The sequence below is a fragment of the Pseudonaja textilis genome, chromosome Z, assembly GCF_049901715.1.
Source record: "Pseudonaja textilis isolate UNSWEBS1 chromosome Z, rPseTex1.2, whole genome shotgun sequence".
Classification (NCBI taxonomy): Eukaryota; Metazoa; Chordata; class Lepidosauria; order Squamata; family Elapidae; genus Pseudonaja; species Pseudonaja textilis.
In genome coordinates, this window is record NC_142008.1 from 1,269,738 (window position 1) to 1,295,651 (window position 25,914).

At 49.7% G+C, this 25,914-nt stretch overlaps 1 protein-coding gene across 1 annotated transcript; it reads right to left on the reverse strand.

The window, feature by feature from the left end:
- On the reverse strand, nucleotides 1-25,909 carry KLHL18 (kelch like family member 18). The gene is given in 12 exon segments (XM_087916936.1): nucleotides 1-2,759; nucleotides 5,152-5,263; nucleotides 5,344-5,448; nucleotides 5,611-5,848; nucleotides 6,895-7,031; nucleotides 9,834-9,994; nucleotides 12,637-12,752; nucleotides 12,755-12,797; nucleotides 12,800-12,836; nucleotides 13,577-13,717; nucleotides 14,672-14,802; nucleotides 25,666-25,909. Coding segments are annotated over 12 exon segments (1,749 nt in total). The 5' UTR covers nucleotides 25,807-25,909; the 3' UTR covers nucleotides 1-2,372.
- Between the last annotated feature and the right edge of the window lie 5 nt (nucleotides 25,910-25,914).

Here is a 25,914-nt window from a genome sequence, read left to right on the forward strand (position 1 = left end):
GGACAGTTTTTTCCCCAACCTTCCCTCTTTCTTACACAACCTAGTAAAACAGCAGTAGGTGAAGATTATTTTTGCACACACACACCCTGCCCTCCATGTGCAAATCTTGTCTATTTTACGCCCAATTGTCTGAGTTCCCTAGCTCGATTCCAGGCTTCGTTTAAGGACGGCCGTTACAATCGTGCAACCATTTGTAAGGTGTTGTTAGCAGCAAAACTAAAAGGCAAAACCAACCAATGAAATAAAATAAAATTTAGAGTTTCGGGGTTGTTCCTTCTCCCCCCCCGACTTCTGCATGGACCGAATCAGAAATCAGATACTTGGATAGAGATAAGTCAACCAGAATGAAATCAGGGGATTCATTTCTGTGCCAATCGACCATAGAAGTTTCCAGTTGCGAGTTGTGCGGTTGTGTTAAGAGAACCGGAGCCAATGAATGCCTTATACCCCCGACAACGGTCTGATTTCTGATATGTTTTTTTTCTTCCCTTCCTCTCCATCAGGATGGATACTTTAGCCGGCGGACTCGCATCTGAATGAGTCACAGCAGGGCTGAGTAGAGTACAGATAGTCCTCGACTTACAACAGTTCGCTTAGTGACTGTTCAAAGTTACAACGGGCACTGAAAAAGTGACCTACGACCGTTTTCACCCTTATTACCACGGTAGCATCCCCATAGTCAAGAAGTCAAATCTCAGACTTTGGACAACTGGCTCCTAGTTATGATGGTCGCCGTGTCCCAGGGGTCACCCTTTTGCGAACTTCTTACGAGCAAAATGAATGGGGAAGTCGGGTTCACTGAATGACCTGTAATTCACTTAAGAACTGCGGCGATTCGCTTAACAAATGTGGCCAAGAAATGGGGCAGACCTCCATCAATTTCCACTTTAGCAACATTCTGGACTCAATCGGGGGTCGTAAGTCGAGGACTACTTGTATCGAATTCGTTCCCAAAATTGCACCGAGATTGCCAACTCTCAGAAAACGAAGTAGCTGCTTTAAAGAGCCACAGTGCTACGTCCAGCTTTGGGGTTAAATTTCAAACCACAACCTCCGTTTTGCAAGACGTTGGGGCAAATCGCGATCTCCACAAGGCTTACTTTTTTTTGTATGCAAGCTTCATCTCGGCTTGTCGTTAGGCCCGAGTTGAAAGCTACCTCCAAAGGGGAAGGACGGAAATCCTATCCTGAATTTTGGCTGTAAACAAGGAAGTTGCAAATCAAAACCAATTCACCCAACTCATAATCAATGCAGACGGTCCCTAGGAAGGCCATAGCGTTAGGTATTTATGGGAGGTGCAGTCCACCCCGACAGTTGGGGACCGACAGAGACGGCGGCCTGTTGAACCGTGCCAACTTCCTCGGGAGGCCCTTCCACAGCCATGTTCCCCCGGGTGGGAAAACGGCGGGATGTGCTAGGAATCCACGCGTTTAGCCCAAACTATGGTAGGATATGCTGGTCAGGGTGACGGGACACCAGGATGCACCAAAACAAAAGTTATTTTCCTTGTTGTTGTAGTGTTTTTCACATTCATGAGGAGAAGGAAGGTCCTTCTCAACTTCGGAAGGAGAGGAGGAGGAGGGGGAGGGAGGAGGAAAAGAAGGAGAAGGAAGGAAGGAGAAAGAAGAGACAAAGAAGGAGGAGGAGGAAAAGAAAGAGGAGGAGAAGGAGAAGGAGGAGGAGGGAGAGAAAGACGAAGACAAGGAAGGAGGAGGAAGAGGAAAAGAAAGAAGAGAAGGAGGAGGAAGGAGAGGAAGACGAAGAGAAGGAAGGAGGAGGAAGAGGAAAAGGAGAAGGAAGGAAGGAAGGAGAAAGAAGAGACAGAGGAGGAGGAGGAGGAGGAAAAGAAAGAAGACGAGAAGGAGGAGGAGGAGGAAGGAGAGGAAGACGAAGACAAGGAAGGAGGAGGAAGAGGAAAAGGAAAAAATGAAGGAGAAGAAAGAGGAGGAAAAGGAGAAGGAAGGAAGGAAGGAGAAAAGACTGATCAGTATTATCAGTAATACTTATGATGTTTTTCCCTCTTCCTCCCCGTCTTTTCTCACACACCAACCCTCCCTCCTTCCCACGTAACAACAAAGCCTGAGGCAACAACCACGACATTTGGCCGAGACCCCTGAGAAGGGCAAGCAGCTTTCTACGAAACTCTTTGGATTGGCCCAACTACCTGGGACCTCAAAAAAACAACAACCCACCCCCTACCCCCGTTGACAGCCCACGGAGGAGTGTGTGCGTGTGTGTGCGTGTGTGGAGGGGCGCACAGCTCAAGCACCCCTTGAGACGATGCACCCCTCTCGGCCGGGCCAGCCTGGTTCCTCAGCACGCCCCTCCTGCGGCCTGCATGCAACGCGTGTGGTGCCTCCGGCCTGCCCCCCTCAAATGGCCGTCAGCGGGATGCAGCCGACCCCCACCCCTCCCTCGTGGCACACCATGGGCGCCACAAACGTCCAGCGGTTGCTTTCCGGGTCGTACATTTCTACCGAGCTGAGGTTGGACTGTCCGTCGTAGCCGCCCACGGCGTACAAGCGGCCGCCGGTGGCCGCCAGGGAGACGCGGCTGCGCCGGGTGTTCATGGGCACCAGGAGGTACCACTGATCGGAGGCCGAATTGTAGACCTCGGCGACGCTGAGGAAGGCCGAGCCGTCGTAGCCGCCGCAGACGAAGAGTTTGCTGCCCAGGGAGGCTGCCCCGTGCCGACAACGCTTGTTTGACATGCTGGCCACGTTGTGCCACGAGGCGGTGTGGGGATTGTAGTACTCCACCTGGAGGCGGGGAGGAAACCACCGGTCAGCAGAGGGCAGGTAGATGGGACAGGGCGCGGTGGGGGGGGATCGGCTTCCAGAAAGGACACAGCCAGCGGCTCTTTGGAGGGGCGACAAGGGCTCAGATTAGAGACAGAGAGAGAGACAGAGACAGAGACAGAGACAGGCAGAGAGAGAGAGAGACCGAGAGAGAGACAGGCAGAGAGAGAGAGAGACCGAGAGACACAGAACAGAAACAGAGACAGACAGAGACAGAAACAGAGAGAGGGACAGAGAGAGACAGAGAGAGAGAGAGACAGAGAGAGAGAGAGAGACAGAGAGACAGAGAGAGAGACAGAAACACGGAGACCGACAAAGAGAGAGGCAGATAAAGAGACACACAGAGACAGAGAGAGAGACACACACAGAGAGAGAGAGAGAGAGAGAGAGAGAGACACAGAGAGACAGAGAGAGAGAGAGAGACAGAGAGAGAGACAGAGACAGAGACAGGCAGAGAGAGAGAGAGACCGAGAGAGAGACAGGCAGAGAGAGAGAGACACAGAGAGAGAGACACAGAGAGACACAGAACAGAAACAGAGACAGACAGAGACAGAAACAGAGAGAGGGACAGAGAAAGACAGAGAGAGAAAGAGAGAGAGAGACAGACAGAGAGAGAGGGACAGAGAGACAGAGAGAGAGACAGAAACACGGAGACCGACAAAGAGAGAGGCAGATAAAGAGACACACAGAGACAGAGAGAGACACACACACACAGAGAGAGACACAGAGAGAGAGAGAGAGACAGAGAGAGAGACAGAGACAGAAACAGAGAGAGGGACAGAGAGAGAGGGGGACAGAGAGAGAGAGAGAGAGAGACAGAGACAGAGAAAGACAGAGAGAGAAAGAGACAGAGAGACAGACAGACAGAGAGAGAGGGACAGAGAGAGAGACACAAACACGGAGACCGACAGAGAGAGAGGCAGATAAAGAGACACACAGAGAGACACACACACAGAGAGAGAGAGAGAGAGAGAGAGAGAGAGAGAAACAGCTGTTTGAAGGAGTGACAAGGGCTCAGATTAGAGAGAGAGACAGAGAGATAGAGACAGAGAGAGAAAGAGAGAGAGAAGGAGAGACAGAGAGGCAGACAGAGAGAGAGAAAGAGAGACAGAGACAGAGAGATAGAGAGACAGAGACAGGGAGATAGACAGAGAGAGAGTGAGACAGAGAGACAGCTCTTTGGAGGGGTGACAAGGGCTCAGATTAGAGAGAGAGACAGAGACAGAGACACAGAGAGGAAAAGAGAGAGACAGAGAAAGAGCGTCAGAGAGAGAGACAGAGAGATTGAGAGAGACAGAGACAGAAACGAGAGACACAGAGAGAGACAGAGAGACGGAGACAGAGAGACAGAGAGAGAGAGAGACAGAAAGACAGAGACAGAGAGGAAAAGAGAGGAAAAGAGAGAGACAGAGAAAGAGCGTCAGAGAGAGAGACAGAGAGATTGAGAGAGACAGAGACAGAAACGAGAGACAGAGAGAGAGACAGAAAGACAGAGACAGAGAGATAGAGACCGACAGAGAGACACAGAGACAGAGAGAGAAAGAGAGAGACAGAGAGAGAATGTTTTCAGGCAGTTATGCCCTGACTTTGCTATTAATAAATAATTTGGAATGGCGGACTTTTTATCATAGGCTTTTCTTCTCCTATTTTCCCCACAACAACAATCCTGTGTGTGATTGGCTCTCTCAGCCCCACCCAGATGGCTTTCATGCCTAAGGCAGGACTAGAACTCCGGGTCTTCTTGTGATTGGCCCAAAGTCACCTAGCTGCCTTTCATGCCTAAGGTGGGACTAGAACTCCCCGTCTCCTGGTGATTGGCCCAAAGTTACCCAGGTGACATTAAAGCCTAAGGCAGGACTAGAACTCACCATCTCCCGGTGACTGGCCCAAAGTCACCCAGCCGGCTTTCATTCCTAAAACAGGACTAGAACTCACCGTCTCCTGGTGATTGGCCCAAAGTCACTCAGCGGCTTTCATGCCTAAGACGAGACTAGAACTCCCCGTTTATAACTAACCCCTAAATAGATAGTAAATAACAAAATAATAAGTTACACTGCTTGATAAACTTTTCTGCTTGCTTTAACCCCAAAAGCCAGAACTTTTGGAGAACGTTATGAAAACTGGAACCACAACAGCTTCAGTCTTCTGCTCCAAAACACTGGTTCTTAACAGGATAGCAGAATGGGACCTTGCAGGTCATCTAGTCCAACCCCCTGCTCGAGTAGGAGGCCCTATCCCATGATAGGGGCCATGACAACAAACGGTTGTCGAATCTCTTCCTGAAAGACTCTGGCGGCCCTCCTGGTCGCTAGGGACAGACCAGAAACAAACCACAGCCCCAGAACAGACTTACGCTGTTGAAGATTTGCAAGCCATCATGTCCGCCGGAGACGAAGATGCGGCCTTCGAAGACCGTGACGCCGGCTGCGCTGCGATTGGAGCTCATTGGGGTTCCCACCGTCCACCTTCACAAGGTCAGCAAAGGAGAGGGGGAAGTTGCGGTAGTGGCACACACACCTCACCAATGGCATTCGGGGATACTCACTTGTCCGTCTCAGGCGAATAGGCCTCCACCGAATTCAGGGAGGAGGTGCCGTCGTAGCCCCCACAAACGTAGATCTGTCCGTCCAGGACCACAGTCCCCATCGCACTGAAACAAGGCAGAGACCAGAGACTTCAGGACGACCGACTTTTCAAAAGTGTGGCTCAGCCACCTCGATTTTAAGAGGGGAGGATTCCCGCTCCTCGAATTCCCGGCCAACGCGCTTGGGACCCCCTTCCAGACCCGTGGGAAGCCCACCCGCCCACGCACCTCCGTTTGCTGTTCATGCTGCCCACCCTGGACCAGGAATCCGTCTCGGGGTTGTAGACTTCCACGGTGCTCAGCCGCCACTGCCCGTCGTATCCCCCAATGGCGTACAAGAGTCCATTCAGCACGGCCACGCCCACCCGGCTGCGTGCCGTGGTCATTGGCTGGCACTTCTCCCAGTGGTTGGCTACGGGGTCGAAGACTTCCACCACGTTCAGCGAATCCCCTGCGTAGAAATTTGCTGCTGGCGTTTTAAAAAGCGATCGGCAAAACTGCCCCTATACGGGCGGCCAGCCGTAACTCTGTGAACTCAGAAGGTGTTACAGGTAGTCCTCGACTTACGACCATAACTGAATCCAAAGGTTTTCACTGTGAAGCAAGACGGTTGTCAAGCGAGCTGCCTCATTTTACCTACTTTCTCGCCGTAGTTGTTAAGTGAATCATTGTTGTTAATTTAATACAGGCATGAAAGCCAATCGGGTGACTTTGGGCCAACCACCAGGAGACGGGGAGTTCTAGTCCCACCTTAGGTGTAAAAACCAATCGGGTGACTTTGGCCCAATCACCAGGAGATGGGGAGTTCTAGTCCCGCCTTAGGTATAAAAGCCAATCGGGTGACTTTGGGCCAATCACCAGGAGACGGGAGTTCTAGTCCCGCCTTAGGTGTAAAAGCCAATCGGGTGACTTTGGGCCAATCACCAGGAGACGGGGAGTTCTAGTCCCGCCTTAGGTGTAAAAGCCAATCGGATGACTTTGGCCCAACCACCAGGAGACGGGGAGTTCTAGTTCCGTCTTAGGTGTAAAAGCCAATCGGGTGACTTTGGGCCAACCACCAGGAGACGGGGAGTTCTAGTCCCGCCTTAGCTGTAAAAGCCAATCGGGTGACTTTGGGCCAACCACCAGGAGACGGGGAGTTCTAGTCCCGCCTTAGCTGTAAAAGCCAATCGGGTGACTTTGGGCCAACCACCAGGAGACGGGGAGTTCTAGTGCTAGTTTTATCCCAAAACCAACGTTCACTTCCAGGTCTTGGCAAAAACACAAAAACGCCCCATTAAAATCTTCCTCAACCACCGCAGCATCCACTTAATGACGGCAGATTCACTCAACGATCCTGGTGACTCGCTTAGCAACTGCTGCATTAAAAAAAAGTCATAAACCTGGATCGACCCAGGGAGGAGCTGCTTTAGGAACTTCACGACTAAAGACCACAGCTGGCAGGTTTTGTTAATGGTCGTAAATTGAGGATGACCTGTCTGGAGCTCAACAGGTGACGGAATTGAAAGTTACCTGCCGAATTGAGTCCTCCCACGGCGTAGATCAAGCCGGCGATGGATGTGCAGCAACGGGGCCGTGTCTTGAAAGCGAGGAGAGGCCGCCGGCGCTCTGGCATGAGGTGGTAGTCTTTGGCTTCATCCACGAGGTCCCTAAAGCAGATAAACCGTTGGAAGGGACCTCGGAGGTCATCCAGTCCAACCCCCTCCTGAGCAGGAGACTCTTGCAGCATTGCAGAATAACAGAGTTGGAGGGGACTTTGGAGATCACCTCGTCCAATTCCCCGCTCAAGAGAGGAACCCTTATGGAATTGTAAAATAATAGAGCTGGAAGGGATTTTGGAGGTCATCTAGTCCAGCCCCCTGAGCCAAACAGATGAATGCGATTCTTGTGCTGCCTTTCATGAAACCTTGTCCCGGGAGGAATCCTTGAGATCATCAAGGCCAGGCTGCCAGGATTCCCAGCGATCGCCCTCATTAAACCATGGGCCTTGAGCCAAACTTCAAAAAGCTTCAAAGAGTTCACGAGGAGCGTGACCTGCGTGTAGCTGATTCTGAGACACGTCATTCACTGTCACCTTTGACCCTGGTTTCCCCCACACCCACCGGGTGCACCATAGTTCCTATTCTCCAATGAAACACGTCCATAGCCAAGAGTCATCAATCATGTTCTCCAATTAGAGATCTGCACAGCAGAAACTCCGGTCGCCTAGTTATCATCTTTGCAAGATATGAGTGGAATGCACTTTCGATTCCAAACTGCCGCACTGCCCTTTCAAACTCCTCCCCTTTCTGTGGGCAACTATAAAACAGTCACATAAAATGTTTTATGAGTTGACGCAACCTTCGTTTCGTGCAGAAATAGGATTAAGACACCCATGACGACAGGCAAGGATTTAAAATACAGAGGTACCAATTTAGGAAGAGCGGCATTTCATTCTATACGAAATGATTGTCTTTTTATATTTGTATCTCTGTGTGCGAACACACAGTATATACCGTGTAATAAACTATACCGCGTAGTATGTACTATATTGTATAACGCATGCAAAATGTTTCCGTCTTCCCGCGGTTTGCCTTGAAATAATTTCTTAAAGCACCCAGATCGCGCTCAGTTTTGCATTTTTAAAGGCGGCAGACTTTATTACAGAGGGGTTTAATTTATTTATGGGTTTTATTTATTTTATTGTCAGAAGGAAGGTCAGTGGTGAATAATAATAACCAGATCGCCATAAGAAGCACAGCTGGGGCAAATAACCCCCAAAGGCTGAATACATTAGCTTTTAAATCAAAGCCACTGAATCATTCATCCGCTGTAAATAATTGCGAGATTCCTAGCCGGAGCGCTACAGGGAATCCTCACCGGGAGACCGGAAGGATAACTGAGGCACTCAATTTCTGCAACCAGCCCTGGGTGAACAGCAGCCAACGAAAGGCCGAGGCGTCGTAAATGGAAAGAAATGGGTCCATGTTCCCATCAGTTTCCTTTCAGAATTATACAAAATTGTACCCAGCTGCAAAAGGCCTAATACTAACAGTTGCAAACCTGGAGTTGTTTGTAAAAATACAGCTTGGTCCTGGACTTATGACCACAATGGAGCCCAAGGTTTCCGTTGCTAAGCCAGACTGCTGTAAAGTGAGTTTTGCCCCCATTCTAGGACCTTTCTTGCCACTATTAAGTGAATCACAACTGTTAAGTTAGCCACATGGTTGTTAAGTAAATCTGGACCCCTCCCCCCTTGATTTGGCTTGTCAGTCGGTCGCAAAAGGGAATCATGTGATCCCCCCTACTGGGAAACGGCAACAACAGCCCTGGAATGTTTTTCGACTTATGACCATTTTTCAGATTTGCGACCATCGCAGCTTCCCCGTGGTCACCTGATCAAAACTCAAGGCGCTCGGGCACTGACTGGTACTTGCCACGGCTGCAGAGCCCTGGGCGTCACGTGACCCCATCTTGTGACCTTCTGATGAGCCAAGTCAATGGGGAGGCTGGGTTCACTTAACAACCATGTGACTAACTCAACAAGTGCAGGGCTTTACTTAACGACGGTGGCCGGAAAGATCATAAAATGGTGGAAAACTCAGGTTGAAACTTCCTCATTTAGCAGTGGAAAATTGCGGTCGTAAGTCATGTTTGTATGCTGCACTTGGCTGTTGCCTTCCTTCCTTCCTATTTTTCTCCTTCTCCTTCTCCTTCCCTCCCTCCCTCCCTCACCCTCCCTCTTTCTTTTAATCCTCCTGTTTTCCCTCTTTCTTTCCTCTTTTCTCCCTTGCTCTTCCTCCCTTCCTCCCTCACCCCCCTTCCTATCTTCTCTCTCCTTTCTTCCTCCCTCCCTCCTTCCTTTCTTCCCTTGCTCTCCCTTCCTCCCTTTCCTCCCTCCCTCCCTCCTTTCCTCCCTTCCTTCCTTCCACCCTCCCTGTTCCTCCCTCTCTCCTTCCTTCTCTCCTTTTCTTCCTTTCATCCCTCCCTCCCTCCCTCCTTTGCTCTCTTCCTCCCTTCCTTCCTCTCACCCTCCCTCCTTCCTTTCTTCCTTCCCTCCCTCCTTCCTTTCCTCTTTCTTCCTTCCTCTCACCCTCCCTCTTCCTCCCTCCTTCCTTTCTTCCTTCCCATCTTCCTTTCTTCCCCCCTCCCTTCCTTTCTTCCTTCCCTCCCTCCTTCCTTTCCTCTTTCTTCCCTTCCTCACACCCTCCCTCTTCCTCCCTCCCTCCTTCCTTTCTTCCTTCCCTCTTTCTCTTCCTCCCTCCCTCCTTCCCCCTTCCTTCCTTCCCTTCCTTCCTATTTCCTCTCTTCCTCCCTCTCTTCAGCATATTGTGGCCATTGTATCGCGAAACCTCTCCCAGCAGAGGGAGGGAGGGAGGGAGGGAGGGAGAGGGGTGTGCGTGTGTGTGTGTGTGTGTGTGCGTGTGTGTGTGTCCCCTCCCGCGCCTTTCCTCCTCCTCCCCCCGGCCCACCTGCACTTGTGGCAACTGCGGACGAGGTCATCCTGCTGCACGCGGTCAGTCAGGAACTGCGGCCGGCAGAGGGGCAGGCGGATCCTGGACAGGAGCTCCGGCAAGCAGGCCTCCCGCTGTTCCCGGTCGTACCTGACCCAGGCCAGGGCGGCTTCGTAGACCTGGCGGGAGGAGAGAGAGAGAGAGTGAAGGCGGGAGGCTCAGCATCCAGGTGAGCCGCTTCCCCTACAGGTAATGCCCGGCGCAGGTCACAACGGGCCCCTTCCGCCAGCCCCCCCCCAGGTTTGATCTCAGTACAGGTGGTTCTCGACTTATGACCACAATTCAGACCAAATATGTATGTCGCTCGGGGAAACATCGGGTTAAGTGGGGTTTCCTCCCCCATTTTTAACGCACAAAGGCGTTGTTAAGTGAACAACCTCTGTTGTTAAGCGAGCCTGGCTTCCCTGTTGACTTTGCTGGTCAGAAGGTCGCAAAAGGGCATTACGTGACACTGCAACCGTCGTAAATATGAACCAGTGGCCAAGCGTCAGAATGTAAATCACGCGACTGTAGCGGCGCTGCAACGGTCGTAAGTGTGAAACATGGTCGTAACGTTTTTTTCAGCGCCAGGGTAACGTTGGTCACTGAACTCTTGTTAAGTCCAGCAGATGACCTCCTCTATGGCACTTATGCCTCTTCTTGGTTTTGTTGTAAAACACAGGTAGTCTTCGACTTACAACGGTCCATTTAGTGACCGTTCAAAGTTACAACAACACTGAAAGAATTTACAATGGTCGTGTTCCTCACACTTATGACCGTTGCAGCATGCCCCCTGGTCACACGATCCACATTCAGCAATCAAAATTGTCCTCTTGATAGCTGACTCGTATTTATGATGGTTGCCGCATCCTGGGTCGCCTGGTCCCCTTTGGGGACTGACTGCAAAGCAGCCTCAATGGGGAAGCTAGATTCACTTTACAACAATGTGATTCACTTAACAACTGCTGTGGTTTACTTAACAACCATGGAAAGAAAGGTTGCAAAACGGGGCAATGATCAATGGCAATCTGGGGCTCAATTAAGGTGGAGGGCAAACCTGGTCATAAGTCACCATTTTAAGCCACCGTCGTAACTTTGAATAGTTGTTAAACAAATCAGCATTAAGCCAAGAACTACCTATATGGAATAATAGGGTGTGAATAATTGAACTTGCACGAAATTTACCCTTTCGTATCCACGGAGTGTGTCCAAGTAGTCCTTGACTTATGACCATTCGCTTAGTGGGCATTTGAAGTTATGATGGCACTGAGAAAAGGGACATGACCGTTTTTCGCATTGCAACATTCCCCACGGTCACATGATCAAAATTCAGATGCTTGGAAACTGGCATGTACTTATGACAGTTACATGGGATCAAGCATTTGCAATTTTCCTGGCTGGCATCCGACAAGCAATGCGACCAAACGGGGCACCCTGCAACGCAGCGATTTGCTTAACAAATGAGGGGAAAAAAGCTTGTAAAACCAGGGAGAGCTCGTTACTAAACGGGGCGCTGCTCACTTTGCAACTGCCTCGCTTAGCAACAGAGTTTTGGGCCATACGCTGAGGACTACCTGCATTTTCTACCTTGCCTTAAAGATGTCCAGCATTGTCGAGTTGTTGTTTTTTTCCCCTTTCCTTTCCTTGTGCCTATAATTAATTATTGCACAACACACCTTGGGTCTTCCTCAGTTGCGGGTTCTTGTGTGGACTTTTGTCAAGCTCCCGCCGCAGCTGGGCAGGATGAAGGATGAAGGAACCCCACCGATTACAGGAAATTCCCTTTTTTCCTTTGGGCCTGGGATTTTGGAAACCAGCATCTTGGAAAGCGCGCAAGAGGAATTTCCCGGACAGATTTATAATCTGCTAACGGCATTAAAAATGTGTTTTGAATTCCTCCTCCTCTGGTTTCCCACCATCTGGACTTCATGCAGTCAAAGAGGAAACCAGTTCCTCTCCGGTTTCTCGTTGGTTCCTGTCTGCTCTCCCTCCCCTTCTTTTCTCCTGATTTCTCACAAACCCAGGGAGTCCTCGGCTTACGGCCTCAATGGAGCCCGGCGTTTCCCTTGCTGAGCAGAGCAATTCGTTGGGTGGATTTTCGCCCCGTTTGACAACTTCTCCCGCCACACTTAAAGGGAATTGCGTTGAGTTAGCACCACACGACCGTTAAGTGAATCCAGCTTCCCCCATCGACAGCGCCCCCCCCCGGGGGAACCACGCGGCCCCTGGGGACACGGCGGCCGACATAAATACGAGTCAGTTGCCAAGCACCTGCCTTTTTGATGGTGCGAGAAGGGGATGTGTCGCAAGTGTGAAAAATGGTCGTAAGTCACTTTTTTCAGTGCCGTTGTTACTTCGAATGGCCACTGAATGAATGGTTGTAAGTCAAGGAGTATCTATAGTTACCTTCCTTGTATAGTTCAGGGGTCTCCAACCTTGGCCACTTTAAGATTTGTGGACTTCAACTCCCAGAATTCCTCAGCCAGCAAAGCTGACTGAGGAATTCTGGGAGTTGAAGTCCACACTAACTAGAAAATTCTGGGAGTTGAAGTCCACGCTGGCTGAGGAATTCTGGGAGTTGAAGTCCACGCTGGCTGAGGAATTCTGGGAGTTGAAGTCCACGCTGGCTGAGGAATTCTGGGAGTTGAAGTCCACGCTGGCTGAGGAATTCTGGGAGTTGAAGTCCACAAGTCTTAAAGTGGCCAAGGTTGGAGACCCCTGGTATAGTTGGTCAGGAAAACGAAAACCCGGAGCGTATTTTAGGGTCTGGAAGGGGCCCCACCTGCTCCTCCAACTTCACGTGCAGTTCATCCCGGGAGGTCAGCTCCAGGACGTCGTCGTAAGGCAGAGCCAAGAACTCCTCCGACATGGAGACCTCCACGAAGTGCTGGTGGACAAGCTGTTGGCGGCCTCGTACAGGACGGCGCACATCATGGTCTCCGCATGAACTGGCGCACGCCCAGGCAGTTCTTGGGGTGAAGCCTTTGGACAGCAGAGAGAGAGAGAAGGGGGAGGAGGGTTGAGCGGAAAACATCTTTCCTCTTGGCCTCCTTTCCAAAGGCTAACCTGGGCTGAGCTACTTCCCTTTCCAAGCCCAGAGAAGCAAAGGCTGCCATCTGCTGGGACAAAACAGCATAACGTGCGAATGGCCTTGGGGGACAGAGGGAAAAAAAGGGGATTAGGAAACAATTAGACAAGGGAGGCAGGAGCAGCCGCCGCCACCACCACCCCAGCAGCTAAAGAAGGGCCGATCCTAATGGGTCAACTGGATAACGCGGGCAGCAGCCCCCACCTCCTGGGATCCTACTGGATCTCTTCCCGTGCAGAGAGGAGTGGCCGGCATCAATCTCTTTGCCCTAAGGTTGCATTCGGGGAGCGCGGTTGTGCCGACACCATTTCGCCAAAAGCCATCATTTCCCGACCAGTGTGTGGCAAACAAAGCCCATTGCAAACTGGTGAAACAGCCACGCCATCTAATAGGCCTGCTTTACAACCGTAGACTCTATGAGGGTCATAACTCGAGGGCTACCCTGCAGTGTAAATTTCCTTGATATTTTTGGTCCCGGGAGATTGGAAATTCAAAAACAAGGCCGGGCAGCTATTTGACCGGGGATGGTTTAAGGTCTTCTGCCTTGAGCAGGGGGGGTTGGGCTAGATGACCTCCAAGGTCCCTTCCAACCGTAGGGGTTCCATTTCCAGATTTTTTTGGCATCCGCGCTCACCTCTCTTTGAGGAAGGAGCAACATGCATCCTTGATGTTCTGCAGCTGCAGGAAACTGGCTCCCATCAACAGAGACTGGACGTTTTGCTGATCTATGGCCAAATGCCCGTGGTAGGCAAAATTGATCAGAGCTTCCAGGGCGCTAAAATGGGGCGAAGAAGAGCCGATAGTTATTGATTTATTAATCAAATTCGTTTAACTTACCGCTTCACAAAAAGTGACTCGGAGGAGGGCGCAAATACCCAGTTTTAGTAACCCACGCCATCCAAAATACACGTATTGCTACGCAATTCGTAGTCCTTGCAGGTTCTAGATGTTCCTAAGGAACGCGCCATGCTTCTGGTCCTCAAGAAGGTAGAAATAAACTAGAAAACCACCACTTCTCCTGCGAAAGGGATGCCCCAGAAAGCCGGCAGTCAAAGGTCTTCCTTAATTGCTAGTTGCCTCTTATATAGGAAATTCAGAGGGGCGGCTGGATTGTTTACTTGCAGAACAGAACAGTAACTTTATTGTCTCTGAATGTCCACTATTCGTCGTGCCTTAAAGTGAAATTTCGTTGCATCCGCCTCTCAAAGGCTCCCCACCCTCCAATATACGCTACATAAACGCGACCAATAAAGGAATAAATACAAAACGATGCATGCACCCGCATGTTATACGACGCAGAGAAGCAAGGCAGCCTAGTTCAGATGCGTACGTATACGTGGCAGGAAAAATGAATCTTGCAAGTTTACCAGACGGGTGGCGTCAGGAGCAAAGACGTTTCAAGACCCAATCAGATAACATTATCAGGGGTGGAAGGAAGCGCTAGAAGCAAACCGTGTTCCCTTCTAGCACTGATGATGTTGAGTCATTGAATTTGAGTCATGAAACATCTGCAGGAACGAAACCAAGCTCAGAGAAAACCAAGGACCCCTCCCACTCCTCCTCCTCCTCCTCCTCTCCACAATCCCCTTCTCTCCTAGGCCTGATGACGTTACCTAGTTGGGTCATGAAATGTCCGCAAGAAACCCCACCATAAAATGAAATAAATTTGGCCCGTCCCAAGGGGGTACGGGAATCGTCCGGAGCCCCCCCGCAAAACCCTCTGCTTTACCTCGGATCCAAGCCCTGCATCACAATTTCATCCTGCTTGCATTCCATCATGTCGTTGGTGAACATGGCGTGGAAGTAAGGAATGGAGGCCGCCAGGACAATGCGGTGGGCGCTGAATTTGTGGTCTCCCACCTAGACAGGAAGAGAAGCAAGGCAGGAATCAATCCTTCGACTCGCAGCTAGGAACCGGCTAAAAGTCTCGTTTCGTCTGCAAGCTCTTCCCACAGTTTTTCTATTTTCTTTTCGGGAAAAAATAAAATAAAATAAAATAAAATGAAAGGACGCTCTCAAATCCAAATTGATTGGCGGTGAATGAAATACGCCCGTGTCGCGTTCTCCCACCCACCCATTTTTGAAACAATAAAGATTGGTTTGCAATTTTGCTTTGTGCTGGTGGCTTCCACACACACACACCCGAATTTCTGTCTGGGTTTCTGGGCTGGGCTCTCCTCCAACCGCCGACAATTCATGGATGGGGTGAGCATCCAAGGTTGACAAAATGCAGCCGGGTGCCAAGCCTCTTCACGGGGGGGTGCGGGTGGCGGGGGAATGACCCGCTGGAGAAAGATTGCCAGCCAGATTAAATCGCTTCTGTCTAACATGTATTTGGGTTAAATTCGGCTTATCTGATTCCGGTTTGCAGGAAGGCAAAATAGATTATTTAAAAAAAAAAAAAACCACCCAGGATGTCCAAAATGCAAAGGTTTGTAAGCAGAGTTTACAATCTGGCCCTGCCAGATATTCAAAAAAAACCTGACTCGTGTACAAAGACAGTCCTCGAATTGCAACCGTTCATTTAGTGACCGTCGAAAGAGACAAACAGCGCTGGAAGAAAGGGACTTATGACCTGTTTTGCACACGTACGACCAATGCAGCATCCCGCGCGGTCACCATTTGGACGCTTTGGCAACTGACTCGTATTTACGACGGTGGCAGCGTGCCAGGGTCGCGCGGCCCCCTTTGGCGACCTTCTGACAAGCGAAGTCAATGAGGAAAGGCAGATTCACTTAACAGCCGGATGACTGACGACCGCATCGATTCACTTAGCAACAAGAAAGGGTGTAAAATGGGGGTGGGGTAGAGGGCAAAGAAGGAATGTCTTACTTAACAACGGGCATTTGGGGGCTGAATTATGGCCGCCAACTCGAGGGCTAACTTGCCTTTTTTCCAGTCAGCCTGATTCCCTGTCATGGCCGAAAGAATAATTATTGTGCACTAACTAATCCTGATTTTGCCCTTCAGGGAATCTCTGGTTATCTCTGGTGCCCCAGAACCGGCCGGTTTGTCACCTCTAGCATACTTTAAATATATTTTATTAAATGCAGCCTTGGATTTTTGGCTACTGCAATGGGTCACGGCTCTGCCTCTCCTCCCAAGGCCAACTTCTCTGCGAAGGATGTTTTGGGTCACTACGTTAAGGGAAGGAAAACGATGCAGCCTGTTATGAAAGAGTGCAAAGCATCGTCTCGGGAGCCCCATACCCGCTTGGGGGTCCTGCACACCCCAGGTGCCCACCCACACGGAGAAATGGCAGAATCGGCTTACAGGCAGGAGAGGAGGCAGCAAGACGAAAGGCCCAGCCGGGCTCAGGCGGTGACACAGAGCTCTAGGTTTTCCAACCATTGGGGGTCGGGGGTGGGTGGGGGTCACAGAAAAGACGGGCTGTATCGATAGGAGAGAATATGTGCAACTCAGGGCTGAACTGAGGGGAGTCCTTGGTGCTCTCTGAGCCGGGCGGTTTCCTTGCAGACGTCTCACGACCCATCTAGGGAACATCATCAGTGCTAGAAGAAAGGAAAGAAAGAAGGAAGGAAGGAGGAAAGGGGAGAAGGAAGGAAGGAAGGAAGGAAGGAAGGAAGGAAGGAAGGAAGGAAGGAAGGAAGGAAGGAAAGAAAGAAAGAAAAAGAAAGAAGCAGGGAGGGAAGGGAGGGGGAGAGAGGGAGGAAAGAAAGGAAGGAAGGAAAGAAGAAAGGAAGGTGAAAAGGAGGGAAGGAAGGAAAGGAAGAAAGAAGGAAGCAGGGAGGGAAGGGAGGGGGAGGGAGGGAGGAAAGGAAGGAAGGAAAGAAAAAAGGAAGGAAGGTGAAAGGGAGGGAAGGAAGGAAAGAAAGAAGGGAGGAAGCAGGAAGGGGGAGGGAGGGAGGAAAGGAAGGAAGGAAGGAAAGAAAAAAAGGAAGGAAGGTGAAAAGGAGGGAAGGAAGGAAAGAAAGAAGGGAGGAAGTAGGAAGGGGGGAGGGAGGGAGGAAAGGAAGGAAGGAAGGAAAGAAAAAGGAAGGAAGGTGAAAGGGAGGGAAGGAAGGAAAGAAAGAAGGGAGGAAGTAGGAAGGGGGAGGGAGGGAGGAAAGGAAGGAAGGAAGGAAGGAAAGAAAAAAGGAAGGAAGGTGAAAAGGAGGGAAGGAAGGAAAGAAAGAAGGGAGGAAGCAGGAGGGAAGCGGAGGGAGGAAAGGAAGGAAGGAAGGAAGGAAGGAAGGAAGGGGAAGGAAGGAGTGTGGAATCCTTAGTGCTCTCTGAGCTGGGTGGTTTTCCTGCAGACGTTCTATGACCCAACTAGACCTAGACGGAAGAAGAGTTTCCAGGGAGGAGGAAGAGGAGGAGGGAGAGGAAGATGACTTCTATAAGCTTAGTGGCTTTCTTTTCATGGCGCAACTAGGGAACATCATCAGTGCTGGATTGGAGGAGGGTTTGAAGGGAGGAGGAGGAGGAAGACTGTGGGGTCCTAGGGGGTCTCTGAGCTGGGGGTTTTTCTTGCAGACGTTTCATGATCCAACTGGGGAACATCATCAGTGCCAGAAGGGAGCAGGGTTTGTAGAGAAGAGGAGAAGGCGGGGGAGGAGCTCTCTGATCTTGGTGGTTTTCCTACAGCCGAACCACGGAACCACACTGAGAACATGGACAAGGCAAGGCACTTGGACATCAACAGAGAGCAAAACCCCTCTCCGTTCGGAGGACGTTCCCTTGCTGGGTCACGAAACGCCTGCAAGGAAACCACCCTCCTCAGAGGGCACCAAGGACCCCCACAGCTCAACCCGGAGCAACGAACACCCTCTCCTAATCAAGACCGGCCACGTTTCCAGCGCTCTGCAGTTCCCAGAGCCTAAAACGTGCTTCCGAAATCAGACGAACCTCTCCTCTGCTTTTATTTTATTTTATTTTTATTTTTCAAAGGATCTGCTGTGCCAGACAGGCGGGGACGAGGCAGGTAGAGAGAAACGGCGGTCCAGCAGGGGCTATTTATGCCAGGAAAAAGCAACGAGGCCTAAAATTGCCGGATGAATCAGAGTCACAGAACATCCTCTTGAGTAGAAGGGCCCCATTAACTTCGGCCAGTCGTGATCTTAGACAACAACAAAATGACAGGCTGAGCGCACAACACAATCAAAAGCGGGTGCGTGCATGCGGCAGGGGCCTTATTAATGGCGGGGGAGAGAAATCTCTTTGCGGCATTTGCTGAAGGACGCGGAATGAGGCTGGTCTTCCGTAAGGCAGGGTCTCCGACGTTGGCCACTTTACGACTTATGGACTTCAACTCCCAGAATTCCCACAGCCAGCGCAAGTGCGCTGGCTGTGGAATCTGGGAGTTGAAGTCCAAAGTCGTAAGTGGCCAACGTCGAGACCCTGCCACAAGGAGGCATCTTAACCACTTTCTTACAGGTCTGAACACGTGCCATACTCAAACGGCCATTCTCAGTCAGCCAGCCTGGTGACTCTCTGGCGAGAGGCAAAGTCGTCACAATCTGGAACACTGGACAGCACACAGCAAGGTCATTTGGTCAATGGAGGTCAAGGTGAAGTACCATGAGTCGGAAAAATCCAAGGAACGGATGTAAAAAGGGGACCTCAAGGAGAAGCAGTTTGGCTACAAGAAACTAGCAGACAGTGAGTTCTAGACGTGCCTTAGGCAGGAAACCGAGCTGCATTATTTTAGGCGAATCACCAGGAGACGGAGAGTTCTAGTCCCACCTTAAGCAGGACAATCAGTTGGATAGCTTTGAGCTGATCACCTGGAGATGGTAAGTTCTAGTCTTCCCTTAGACATGGAAGCTGACTGACTGATTTTTGGCCAATCACCAGGAGACAGGGAGTTCTAGTCCCGCCTTAGGCATGAAGGACAGCTGGGTGACTTTTGGCCAATCACCAGGAGACAGGGAGTTCTAATCCCGCCTTAGGCATGAAGGACAGCTGGGTGACTTTGGGCCAATCACCAGGAGGCTGGGAGTTCTAGTCCCACCTTAGGCATGAAAGGCGGCTGGGTGACTTTTGGCCAATCACCAGGAGACAGGGAGTTCTAGTCCCGCCTTAGGCATGAAGGACAGCTGGGTGACTTTTGGCCAATCACCAGGAGACAGGGAGTTCTAATCCCGCCTTAGGCATGAAGGACAGCTGGGTGACTTTGGGCCAATCACCAGGAGGCTGGGAGTTCTAGTCCCACTTTAGGCATGAAAGGCGGCTGGGTGACTTTGGGCCAGTTGCACTCTTTGAACCCAACCCAACCTCACAGAGTTGTTGTTGTTGTTGTGCAGAAAAGAAAAGAAGGAAGCACGGGAGATATTCCCCGCCTTGAGTCGACCGAAACGTATAAGAACAGGTGGGCTAAACTCGTGAGACGCAGGAGCAGCAGGACCCCCTGAAAAAGATCTCGGTGACTCATGGATGAAAGCCGAAGAGGAACCAAAAATATCCTGCCACTGCCGGAAAGGTAAATGCCATCCCAGCGCGCATGAGAAGTATAATTCCTCTTCACACCCTGAACATCAGCACCGCTTCTTGGAAATGCCTCCCAGGAAAAAGGGACATTGAACAAAGAGGTCTCTACTCAGAAAAGGGGTATTTTTAGCCTGGAGAAAACAGCCGACAGACATGATAATTGAACGGACAAGACATAGCAGACAGCACACCCTGTTCTGCGTCGTTGCAGGGGGGGGAAAAAGCCACACACACACACACAAAGACACACACACATAAGCCAAGCAACTACAAGTAGTCCTCAACTTACAACCACAGTTGTGCCCAAACTTTCTGTCATTAAGCAGGACCGTTGTTAATTTTTACCCATTTTACGAGGACTACCTGTGCGGGCGTTTTTCAAAACCAACACCTTTGTAAGCTGCCCAGAGTTACTTTGAGATAAGAAAGGCAGGCGTATAAATTTTATCAATAAATAAAATAAATAAACCCTCTGATGTTGTACAGTTAGAGGAATTCAGTCTTTGCGAATAATCTCACAGCCACAATCGGGCGCAAAAGTTTAGTTGCTAACTTTTGTTCGTTCCATGTTATGACCTTCCTTGCCGCCGTTGTTAAGTGAATCACTGTGGTTGTTAAGCCAGTCACATTGTTGTTAAGCGAATCTGGGTTCCCCGTTGAATTTGCTTGTCAGAACGTCGCAAAGGGGATCACGTGACCCACTGTGATGGTCGTAAATGCGAATCAGTTGCCAAACACCTGAATTTTGATCACGTGACCACGGGGATGCTGGAACGGACGTAAGAAGTGGACCCAAGCCATGTTTTTCAGTGCCGTCGTAACTTTGAATGATTGCTACATGAATGGTTATAAGCTGAGGAGCACCTGTGTAAGGTTTAAAAGGCAAGGAAGGAGATTTCAGCTGGACAACGGCTGAATGGCCAGAGAAAGGGGGTCAATCACCTGGTGTGAGGAATGGTGGCAGGATTTGGGTTCGGCTCGTTTAATGAAAAGAAGGACCAGGGGTGATAGGACGGCAATCTCCCAATATCTGAGGGGCTGCCCCAAAGAGAAGGGGTCAACCTATTCTCTAAAGTCCCTGAAGGCAGGACGAGAAACAACGGATGGACGCTAACCAAAGAGAGAAGAGAGACTTGGAAGTAAGGAAAAACTTCCAGACAGTGAGAACAATTAACCAGTGGAACTGCCGGCCACCAGAAGTTGTGGTTGCTCCTTCACTGTTTTTTAAAGAAAAGACTGGACAGCCATTTTCCTGAAGCGGTATAGAGTCTCCTGCTTGAGCAGGGGGGCGGACTAGATGACCTCCGAGGTCCCCTCCAGCTCTGCTATTCCGTTCTGGTGGAATCTCAGTAGCTGGAGGGTTTTAAGCAGAGGCTGGAAGGCTTCATGCTGGGAATGGGGTTGGGCTAGATGACCTCTAATATCCATTCCAGTCCTTTTACGTTCTGATTTTATGGCAGGGTTTATATACCTCCCCTTTTGGGGTAGATTGAGGCGGGGCCATCGGAAATGAAACAATAGTGTAGCATCAAGCATCAAAAACATAACATGACCCTCTGACTAAGCACAGAAGCTCTTTGTTGCTCGCAGACCATAAGGCCTTAAGAAGCGGCGATGGTCTACTTATATAAACGATAAATGGATTCCGGAGGCTGAAAAGAAGAATTGTAGGAAATGGCCTCTTTGGAGGCTTCCTAGAAACGTTTAATTGCTAGGAAGAAAGTTGCTGGACTCATCCCAAGGCTAATGGATGATGTCCTGGACTTGTGAACCAACTCCCCCCTCGCACTGATGAGGTTGCCTAGTTGGGTCATGAAATGTCCGCAAAGAAATAATCAAGCTCATAAGAGCTCCATGGACTCCTCTTCATCATCATCATCAAACTGATGATGCTACCTAGCTGGGTCATGAAACGTCTACAAGAAAGCGGTCAAGCTGAGACAGCAACTAGGATTGCACAGAAAGAGAAACCCAGATAAGAAAGGATTAAACCCAGACAAATAATGGCGCAAAAAACAATACTCCAATAATCCTGGAACTACCAGGCGACGGGGACGTACTCCCGGCAGGGCAAACCGATCTACTGTATGTAAACAGAGAGCAACCCCTCTGTAACTGATGTTAACTAGCGAGATCACAAAATGTCTGTAAGAAAACAACTCAGAGACCACCAAGACCACCCCAAAATTGTCCTCCTCCACCATCCTGCAAACGCCACTCCCTCTACTACTGAAGATGTTACCTATCTTGATAACGAAACGTTTGCCAGAAATCAACCAAGTGCAGAAAACACTAAGGACCTCCCAATTTCCTCCTCCTCCATTCCTCCCTCCCTCCCTTCTAGCACTGAAGATGTTCCCTAGCTGGGTCATGAAACGTCTGCAAAAAAAACCCACCAAGCTCAGACAGCACCAAGCACCCCACAATCTTCCTCCTCTCCGCACACCTCACTCTCTGCTAGCATGGATGATATTACTTAGTTGGGCTATGAAATGCCTACAAGAAAACCACCCAGCTCAGAGACCACCAAGCACCCCATAGTTCAACCCCGATCTTCAAATATTTTCTTCTGTGGGAAGAATAATTTTCTACGTTTGAAGGATTTAAAACACAATGAAAACCTTGGATAGACCTTCCAAAGGAGCTTTTATTTCAAGAGGCAACTGGACTTTCTGGTTTTTCTCTGAAGACGTTTCACTCCTCATCCAAGAAGCTTCTTCGGCGCGTCAGTTCTTGCACGAAAAGCCAAAATGTCTTCAAAGAAAAACCAGAAAGCCCAGTGGGCCCCTTGAAATAAAAGCTCCTTCGGGTCAACCATGACCTGGAGGACTGAGAATCTCCACAGTCCTTTGATAGGCAAGACTGGAATAATCGGGGAACGGCGCTCACCCTGTCAGATCACCCTTGTTACTCTCAATGCAGCTAATAACCTGACTAACGGAAAGCATTCCTTTCGTGAGTCATTCAATTCTTGGAAAAATATCTTGTGTGCAAAGCTAACATATGCAACGGGAGATGAAGTACCAGAAACTGGGCTGCAATTAAAATCTAATTTCCACAGACTTCTCCGCAAGAATATGTAAAAACCAGGCATAATTATCATCTGTTTTGTTTTTACAGTCAAGCCCCCGTAAAGTAGCCTGCGACACATTCTTAAGAGGTGATGCGATGCATTCTTAAGAGGTGGTGCGATGCACAGTGCACAACGCTACGCCAGAGGGGCTACACCCAATATTTGGGACATTAATCATCTCGACAGTGACGTCATGCCCAGAATGACACAGGGGAAGAAAAGTGTCGGAAACAGAATTTTAATTGGCAAAGGGTGAAAAAGGAAAACCTATCGAATGCAGCTGGTCCTGGACTTACAACCGTTCATTTAGTGACCAAAGTTAAAATGGCACTGAAAAAAAGGGACGGATGACTGTTCGTAGCATCCATCTATGATCATGTGATCAAATTCAGACATATGGCAACTGACTCATATTTACGACGGTTGCAGTGTCCCGCGGGGGTCACACGATCCCCTCTTGCAACCTTCTTGACGAGCGACGTCAATGGGGAAGTCGGATTCCCTTAACAACCGTGTGACTCACTTAACTGCGGGGATTCACTTAACAAAGGGCAAAACTCACTCAACAAATACCTCACAACAGATAGCAACAGATCTTTGGGGCTCAATTGTGGTCATAAGCCAAGGACTACCTGCACATCTATTTCTTTCATAATTTTGTGGGCGTTTTTTTTTTTTTAATGCGTAGCAGCATCCTAGCCACTGTAGGGAGAACGGAATATATTAGTAGGCAATTGTTTGACCTCATTTGTTTAATGACCTTCCCTGCACTAGAAAGGGTGCGGAGAAGAGCAGCTAAGATGATTAGGGGGGGACTGGAGGCTAAAACATACGACGAATGGTGGCTGGAATTGGGTATGTCTAGTTTGGTGAAAAGAAGGACTAATGGGGGGACATGATAGCAGCCTTCCAATATTTGAGGGGCTGCCCCAAAGGAGCAGGGGGGATCAAGCTATTCTCCAAAGCACCAGAAGGCAGGATATGCAGCAATGGATGGAAATTAATCAAGGAGAGAAGAAACCTGAATCTAAGGAGAAACTCCCTGACAGTGAGGACAATTAACCAGTGGAACAAATTGCCTCCAGAAGCTGTGAGTGCTTAAAAACACAGGAGGCTTTTAAGAAGAGACTGGAGAGCCAGCCATCTGTCTGAAATGATATAAGGTCTCCTACCTCAACAAGGGGTTAGGTGAGAAGACCTCCAGGGTCCCTTCTGAATCTGCTATTCTATGCTATTCTATGCTATTCTATGCTATGCTATTCTATTCTATTCTATGTTATGCTATGTTATGCTATGCTATTATATGCTATATTCCATTCTATTCTCTTCCTATTCCTTATTCTATTCTAATTCTATTCTATATTCCATTCTCTTCCTAATCCTTATTCTATTTTCTATAGTCTATTCTATATTCTATTATATATATTCTGCATTCTACTCTGTTCTATTTTATTCTATGTCATATTATATTCTGCATTGTATTCTACTCTCTCTTCTCTTATTCTATTCCTATTCCTTAATCTATTTGATTTCCTATTCTCTTCCGTTTCTATTTTTATTATATTCTCTTCTCTTCTATTTTCCATTCCATTCCATTCTATATTCTATTATTTCTCTATTCCTATTCTGCTTTCTCCATTCCATTCTGTATCTTATTTTTTGGCATGGCCAGATATTTTCTATTTAAGCTCCAAACATCACCTTGTTGGTCAAGAAACTTTAAGAATTGAAGATTAAAAAATTTAAAAGGCAGGTGGTTTAAGAAATGGGGGTTTAGGGTCCTTTAAACTGGTGACGTTTTCAGCCCAAAGCCAAATATCCTCTTATTTTCTATATACAATTATCCTCTATGACATTTATACTACAGGGGGGCCTCGCTGTACAACCGTAATTGAACCACAATTTTCCACTAAGCCAGACAGCTGCTAAGTGAGCCTCATTTCATGACCTTTCTTGCTATGGTTGATAAATGAATTGTGCAGTTGTTAAAGGAATCCGGCTTCCCCATTGACTCTGCTCAACAGAAGTTTGCAAAAGGGGATCATATGATCCTAGGACATGCAACGGTCATAAATGCGAGTCAATTGTTAAGCAACTGAATTTTGGTCACCATGAGGACGCTGCAAGGGACGCAAGTGTGAAAAACGGTCAGAAGTCACTATTTTTCAGTGCCGTTGTAACTTCGGTCCCTAAACAGATGGCTGTAAGTCAAGGACTCTACCTGTAGTCTTCTATTCCTCAACCTTAACACACAAAACCTAGCAAGAAAGGGCTGATTTATTTGGTCAATTTATACCACTGCTTGTTTCTTCTACGTGAGTCTGAGAGGCGTCACCTGCTGAGAAAACACAACTGCAACACAAACAACCTGACCCAAAACATAATCACTAAAGCCACATAAAGCCAGACAACCCCCCCCCCAAAAAAAAGGGGGAGGCACCTAATCTGTAATAGAAGGCGCTCAATTTGGGAGAACCTCAGCAGCAACGGTGCTAAAATGAGGGGATACTCCTGCAAGGAATCAGGAAATCTGCTGGGGCCAGGACCCCTCTAGCCACCCTCCATTCCCTCTCCGCAAACCCCACTCCCTTCTAGCACGGATGATGTCACCTAGATGGGTCTTGAAACGTCTCAGAAAACAACCAAGCTCAGAGAGCACCAAAGATCCCACCAATGTCCTTCTTGCCAACCCCCACACCTCGTTCCCTTCTAGCCCTGATGATGTTGCCTAATTGGGTCATGAAACGTCTGGAAGAAAACCACCCAGCCCAGAGAGCCGCAAGGACCTCCACAGTCATTCTCCTGCCCCCACTCTTCCTCGCCTTCTCTTTCTTCTCCTCCCCTCCTTTCCCTCACCCTCCTCCTCCTTTCTCCCCCTCCCCCCATTCCTCCTCCTCCCCCTCCTCAATCCCCCACCCACCCATTTAGCACTGACGATGTTCCCTAATTGGGTCGTGAAAGCTCAGGGAGCATCAACGACCCTCAAGGGAGGCTCTACTCCCAGATATTGTAAATTGATCAGGTTCTTGAGCGGGGACGGTGGGGGAGCCCTAGGGGGTCCCAAAGGTCACCCAAACGTTCCCCCCGCCCCAGTTCTCCTCCCTTGCCCTCTCTCCCCTAATGCCCTCCCTATTCACCCCCTCCTTTTTTTCTCCTCTCCCTCCCCTCCCCTGGGTCCCCTTCCCTCCCTCCTGTCAATCACGGCCCCTCCACGGGCCCACCTTGAGGGTCACGTCGCACAGCTTCCCCTGCCGCCTGATCTCGCCCATCACCCCGTAGCCGCGGCTGGGCAGGTCGCCCACCGAGAAGTGCACCAGGTCCTCCGGGTCCAACTCCGGGTCCGGCCCCGCCGCCTCCAGCATCTCGTCGGCTTCCGCGCCAAAGCCGGCTCTGCCGGGACCAGCCGTCTTCCTCGCACGCTCGCCCGACGCGGTTTGGTTCCGCCCGGCCACCGTCGCTTCGCCGCCGTG